Raw genomic sequence first — 7,650 nt, 5'->3', positions numbered from 1 at the left:
GGGGAAGACGACACACCTGAGAGGTTAGATGTGGGACAGGACCCTAGGTGGCAGAGCCCTCGTTCCTGTTAGAATGAGGCATGTTGTTGTACTGAGTAGATCCCACTGTTAGGAGATACTGTAGCACATGTATGAGGGAGAGCTTCACTAGCTTTTATACAGTCCTTAAAGAGGTGGGGGTTAACTGGGCCTGAATATCAGACAGAAGTCATTGTGGAATATTACCTACAAAGTGCTGGAGGCAAATAGAATGAACGTCATTTGCGTGTGACTGTGACTGTGTGTGTGTGTGTGTGTGTGTGTGTGTGTGTGTGTGTGTGTGTGTGTGTGTGTGTGTGTGTGTGTGTGTGTGTGTGTGTGTGTGTGTGTGTGTGTGTGTGTGTGTGTGTGTGTGTGTGTGTGTGTGTGTGAGGAGGCCAAGGGTAGAGGGACTCTATCTCTATAGCTGTCTGTGTGTTTCTACCAGGTCTAGCTACAGACAGTACAGAACATTATGGGTACAGCAACACGAGGGGAGGTCTGTTACATGGTCCCTGGGTAGGAAGCCGTCTACTGGCCGTCCCCAGTACTGCAGCCATGAGACAGGGACTGCTTTTCACTCCCGTCTCCCATTGACATCAACGTAGGACTGAGTGAAAACTGGGAAGTAACAGTAAGGATCTGTGATCTTGGTTTGTCAGTGGGACTGTAACTCAGCAGCCAGATGTATACAGTAAGTCAGATGGCCACGTTCAGTTAGTAGTTTGAACAGCAGGGGGCGCTGTTTTATCAGCGGTTTTTATACGGAAGAGACTCCTTTTTCTACTGGCATGACCCACACGGTATACATGACGGAATCTCTGTAGTACAGACATGGTGTAATGTAAAGGGAAGTAGTGGGTTTCAGAGAGAGTGTGAGGTTACGTGTGTGTGTGTGTGTGTGTGTGTGTGTTTTGAGGACCACGTAGAGGTCCTAGGTTGGCGTGGATCAGGGACTGGGGGGGGCTGGGGGGGGTTGTGTATCTGGGGAGTAGGAGGTGCTCTACATGTTTAGGGTAATACACTAGAATTATGTTGGACTGTAAATCCACTACCATCAAACATTTCAACCAATGAAATTACACTGGATCATTGTCAAAATGCTCAACTGTTTTGAAGTTGAAACCGCGATGGTGCTGGATTGTATAGTCCTGCAGTGTTATCCTGCATGTTGTATTGTGAGGGGGGGGGGGATTGTATAGCCCTGCAGTGTTATCCTGCATGTTGTATTGTGAGGGAGGGGGGGGACACACACAACACAATCACTTCACTAAAACCTCCAGTCCAACTGTGAAGATGTGAGTTGTGATTATTATACTGTCAAACAATCACTCCTCAAAGCAACTAACATTTTAAATCACTTTTAAAAATATGTTTTTTCTTCACATTGCACATAATCATTACAGTTGAAGTGAACTGTCTAGGTAACCCAGGTCTCTGTATCAGAGTGTTATTTCATATCTGTGATAGCAGGGATGGGTAGAACGGTTCCACATTGTACAAGCTCCTAATGTCCTCTTTTTATTTGATTCAGTTAGTTTAACTGACCTTTGTATATTTAAAGTCAATTGAATTCCTCCCTCGTATTGTTATTATGCTCGGTCCTGTTGGCAGATCGTTTCTGAAAACAACTCCAATCATTCTTAGATGCCTAGATGATATACACTCTTAGAAAAAAGGCTTCCAAATGGGTTCTGCTGTCCCCATAGGAGAACTCATTTTGGATCCAGTTAGAACACTTTCTGATTCCAGGTAGAACCCTCTGTGGAAAGGGTTCTACATGGAACCCAAAAGAGTTCTACCTGGAACTAAAAGGGTTCTACCTGGAACCAAAAGGGTTCTATCTGGAACCAAAAATAGTTCTTCAAAGGGTTCTACCTGGAACCAAAGATAGTTGTTGAAAGGGTTCTCCCACGGGGACAGCTGAAGAAGCCTTTTAGGTTGCAGATAGCACCTTGGTTTCTAAGAGTGTAGGTTCACCTCGATTAGTTAACGTTAGTTTGTTAAAGTCCTCTAACGTTAGTGAAGAGACCCAGGTTACCCAGCGTGCATTTCAGGGTGAGCAAGAGCACCACAAATCAACCAATGAGAGGAAAGATAGAAGTAAACATCCATAAGAAGATGAAGAGTGAGAGATCAGTTCAGACAGACGTGATGGAGGGGAGGAGAGGCATTCCGAGGGGAGGGAGAACTGCAGCTGTGATGTCACCGCCTGCAAGACACCATCACCATGGCAACAAAACGCAACTTCTTTTCATAACCCTTCTAAACCACTTTTTGTTTAAAAACACACATCAAACCAACTGAAAAATAATTCAAAACACTCAAATGAAATCAACTGTCAAATTAAAAACTAAACTGAAAATTGTTTTAAGAAGCACCTTCTGGTCAAAATAACTGGAGGGGGTAGCTATGTAGAGTAGAGTTGGGGAAATAGGATGGGAGGGGGAGGAAGGATGGTGGGGGGGCATCTAATCCGCTATCCTAATAAGACCACTTTATCAAGGCCAATACACACTCACTTAAACAACACAAAAACAGAGTGTCTTTCTGATATTTTGGTGGCTATTAGGTTACCATTACCAGGAGGTACAAGTACAGAGGGTTTCTAAAAACAATCAAATACGATGCAAGAACAGTGAGGCTCGTCAATCAATCAGACTACCAGAGAAGAAGAAGACTAGGGTCATGCCTAGGTTAAAGATTCATCAAATCAAAATAAATGGCAAACGGCAAAACCAAACGCAAAACCAAACTGAGTGCAGGGTAAAGGGTGAGTGACTGGTATAGCAGAGGAGGGTATATATATCTGGCCCACAGAGACTGGTAAAGTACTGGTAATTCTGGTCATTCATAAAGACCTTGGTCAAACCTCTCGTGGTCAGATAGCTTCACTTTCAAAGAGAAGAAAAGCACACTTGTCATCCATCCACAGGGCAGCCTAACACTATCGCTGCTTCTCAAAGAGTTAACTATTCAACTCAACTATAGGACACCAGCAGAACTAATATTTACAAGTTGGTACTAGAAGGAATTAGTCTCAAAGAAATTCTAGAAGGACTCGTGTATAGACATACACAAGCACTAGTACTACACAATTACAACAAATATACACATATACACATATAACTAATATAATCAGCACACTCAAAGTAGCATTTTGAGTCCTTTTCTGTTCTTAGAAACATGCCTTTGTTAGTGATCTGAAGCCATGGATTGTTCTCATCTAAACTAGAGGAGTGGGTGAAGTGTCTTTCATGACTTGTGAAAGGAAAGCTGGCTATTCCGCTATGCTGTCCCAGAGAGATGAAAGGTTTATGAACTGACCGTCAGACACAATGGACAGATAAGCCCAGATCAACTTGACACAGTTACAGACAGTATTGAGCTGCTATATGATTGAGCAATTGACCAAATAAGCTTCTGGGTCCATTTAATGCAATAGACTCAGGTATAAAAGGTATTGAGCTACTGTAGGATTCACCTGTCGGCTTGGTTTTAAAGGAAATGTCTAACATTTTTCAACTTCATATTCATCCTGTCCAGCACCACCCCAACATCAGCATTGGTGAAAATGGTGTGTTTCTATTTTTTATAGTAAAAAATATAGAGGAAGATAAATGTTTCCAATGACATCATCGGTGTGCATCATGTGATTTTAAACAATTATGAGTAGGCATTTCTAATTGGTTGATGAGGTCATTGGAAACACCTATCTTCCTCTATGGTTTTTTTACTACTTATCATAGAAACGCACCATTTGATGTCGGGGTGGTGCTGGAGATGATGGATATGAAAAAGCAACATTTTCACATTTGCCTTTAAGAGTGTAAATACTCATTCAATGGTTCTCATGTCTCATCATGGGATGTCTCAAAATACATATCTAGATTCACTAGGGACAAAATCCACTTTTTACATTTAACGAGGCAAGTCAGTTAAGAACAAATTCTTATTTACAATGACGGCCTACCCTCGGCCAAACTTGGACGACGCTGGGCCAATTGAGCGCCGCCCTATGGGACTCCCAATCACGGACAGATGTGATTCTGCCTGGATACGAACCAGGGACTGTAGTGGTGCCTCCATGCACTGCCTTAGACCGCTGCGCCACTCAGGATCCCCTCAATAGAGACGAAATGTCTTATATAGGAGATACATTTCTGTTTATATTCTGGTCACCTTTTGTTTACATTATGAACAAGGCCAGGAATTTCTCATGAAAGGTGACATCACTCACCAGTAAATATTCATGAACAAATGCACGTCCACCTACATAGTTTTGCATACAAGCTAAAGGCTTTATGTAAACAAATTGTTTACAATTACTTTTTCTTCAGGCCTGAATATATCACCCTTTTTTTTCCAATCATGCTATACAGTGTCAGTCATGCCTTGGGGATTCACATGTCCCCAATTGTGATGATAATATACATTGAAAGAAATGTACAAAAAACAAACCCAAAACAAGTGCTGAGACAATGCAATAGTCTACATTCTATTGATGCTCAGAGGTGAGAGTGAGAGGTAGGCAGGCAGACTGAAAGGTGGGCTACTTACGTTAACCTCAGTGATCGCTATGTCAACAACGCTACCCACAACTATTAAGGCATCAAATGTGTTCCATGCATCAACAAAATAATGCTGCGTTGGGTGGAAGAAAAAAACAAACAAACAAACAAACAAACAAAGAAAGAAAAGAAAATGGAAATAAAAGAAGCAACAAAAGGAGAGAGGGAGGAGAAAGATAAGAAAGAAAACAGTTATATATGAACTTTGTGATTAGCGGAAGGTAGAGAGGGAGGAACGACATTGGTTGAAAATTAAATGACAGTTGAAGTTTGAAAACGGGAGGAAATAAAAGGAGCGAAATCCAAGATGATCGAGAGGAGAAGCGGCGACCAGTCATGCTTGTCCATGTGGGAAAACAACATCAATAAACAACAACAATAACAAAATCACAACCAAAACAATCCGTTTAAAAAAAGAATAGTTGAGTTTCTTTGGTTAGTTAGTGTGTCTTGTTAGTCAAAGTGAAAACCCTAGGACATGTCATAGTCTTGCTTTAGAGCCAGGTCTCTCTTCTGAGGCCTAACGAATAGAACCCTTTCAGTACTTTAGAACTCTTTCAGTACTCTAGAACCCTTTCAGTACTCTAGAACTCTTTTGGTACTCTAGAACCCTTTCAGTACTCTAGAACTCTTTCAGTACTCTAGAACTCTTTTGGTACTCTAGAACCCTTTCAGTACTCTAGAACTCTTTCAGTACTCTAGAACTCTTTCGGTACTCTAAAACGCTCAACTGTTGTTCTGTGTACTGTGAAGAACGAGGAAGCACCTTTTTTTTCACCACGTGATGCCTTGGAAACCCCGAATGAGAGCGGCCATCTTGAAATGAATGATGGAGGAAGGAAGAGGGGAGAGGAAGGGAGGAGGGTGGACTTTGGGGAAAGAAACCACACCAGAGAATGGTGCTATAGAAGACAGGATTGTCACAAAGAAAGAGAAGGAAAGAGAAAAGAGAAGAGAGAGAGAGGGACAGAGAGAGGGACAGAGAGAGGGACAGAGCGAGTGGAGAGAGAGAGAGGGACAGAGCGAGTGGAGAGAGAGAGAGGGACAGAGCGAGTGGAGAGAGAGGGGTGGCGATGTACTTACGTTGATCTCACTCAGAATGACGTCTATTATGCTGCCAATTACGATGAGGAAGTCAAAAACATTCCAAGGATCACTAAAGTAACCCTACACAGGATGGGCGGAGGTGCAGGAGGAGGAGGGGGGGTAAGAGAGGCAAGTTAGACAGGCATTATTATAGGGAAAAGCCTTCCTTTTCAGCCCTTAACTCTTCCAACAATATGTTTGGGGGGTGGCTCATCTCTTCTGAAACTATCTTCTTAGATCTTAAAAGCCAATAGAGCAACAAAATGCATCATTGGTATTAAATTCTGAAATATTATTGTGATTGTAATATTGTGAATATTAAAAGTGAATGTTCATGTCACGTTCTGCTGCTTGCTTGCTGTAGCCCACAGTACAGTTAAATCAACGCCACAACTTGTTAGCATGTAACCTACTACTACTGAAACTCATCTTCCTGTAAACAGTGCGTAGAATAAAAGCTTACAGGGGTTGATAACATGGGTTGTTAAAGGTAAGCACTATTCAGTCAAATATTTTTGTGTGATTCTATATCAAGCCAGAAGATTATTTCTTAAACAAGACATTATTGCATTTTTTTCTGGCTCTTTTACTTCCTGTGAAAAGGAAATGAGGTCATAATGAAAGGTGGTGTTCTATGTACATTAGCAGAGTGATACAGCAAGATTGATTTATCCAATGTCTTATTATTACATTATTATTAACACTAGGGATTATATATTATTATTAACACTAGGGATTATATATTATTATTAACACTAGGGATTATATATTATATTACTTTTAACACTAGGGATTATATATTATATTATTATTATTATTATTAACACTAGGGATTATATATTATATTATTATTATTATTATTAACAGTAGGGATTATATTATTATTATTATTATTAACACTAGGGATTATATATTATATTACTTTTAACACTAGGGATTATATATTATATTATTATTATTATTATTAACACTAGGGATTATATATTATATTATTATTATTATTATTAACAGTAGGGATTATATTATTATTATTATTATTAACACTAGGGATTATATATTATATTACTTTTAACACTAGGGATTATATATTATATTATTATTATTATTAACACTAGGGATTATATATTATATTACTTTTAACACTAGGGATTATATATTATATTATTTTTACCACTAGGGATTATATATTATTATAATATATCATTATTAACACTAATGATTATATAATATTATTCACACTAGGGATTATATATTATTATAATATATTATTATTAACACTAATGATTATATATTATTATCAACACTAGGGATTATATATTATTATAAACACTAATGATTATATATTATTATCAACACTAGGGATTATATATTATAATTGACCTTCCCTGTGGCTCAGTTGGTAGAGCATGGTGTTTGCAACGCCAGGGTTGTAGGTTCAATTCCCACGGGGGGCCAGTACAATAAATAAATAAATAAAAAATGCATGAAATGTATGCATTCACTACTGTAAGTCGCTCTGGAAAAGAGCGTCTGCTAAATGACTAAAATGTAAAAAAAAAAAATTATAATATATTATTATTAACACTAATGATTCTATATTATTATCAACACTAGGGATTATATATTATTATTAACACTAATGATTAGATATTATTATTAACACTAGGGATTATATATTATTATCATTATTAACACTAGGGATTATATATGATTATCATTATTAACACCAGGGATTGTATATTATTATTAAAACGAGGGATTATATTTTATTATAATATTGTTATTAACACTAGGGATTATATATTGTTATATTATATTATTATTATCACTAGGGATTATATATTATTATTAACACTAGGGATTATATATTATTATTAACACTAGGGATTATATATTATTATATTATATTATTATTAACACTAATGATTATATATTATTATATGATATTATTATTAACACTAATGATTATATATTA

At 38.0% G+C, this 7,650-nt stretch overlaps 1 protein-coding gene across 1 annotated transcript in view; it reads right to left on the bottom strand.

Moving 5' to 3' along the window:
* The window catches only part of LOC115189936 (voltage-dependent L-type calcium channel subunit alpha-1C), a 26,883-nt gene extending 20,730 nt beyond the window's left edge, over window positions 1–6,153 (bottom strand). The window contains exons 1-2 of the mRNA XM_029748445.1: window positions 6,139–6,153; window positions 5,673–5,756 (exon numbers count right to left, since the gene is read on the bottom strand). Coding sequence (XP_029604305.1) covers window positions 5,673–5,756; window positions 6,139–6,153 — 99 coding nt within the window. The remainder of the gene's footprint in view (window positions 1–5,672; window positions 5,757–6,138) is intronic.
* Between the last annotated feature and the right edge of the window lie 1,497 nt (window positions 6,154–7,650).

The sequence above is a fragment of the Salmo trutta genome, unplaced genomic scaffold (genome assembly GCF_901001165.1).
Source record: "Salmo trutta unplaced genomic scaffold, fSalTru1.1, whole genome shotgun sequence".
Lineage (NCBI taxonomy): Eukaryota > Metazoa > Chordata > Actinopteri > Salmoniformes > Salmonidae > Salmo > Salmo trutta.
This window is presented reverse-complemented; position numbering and strand designations above follow the sequence as displayed.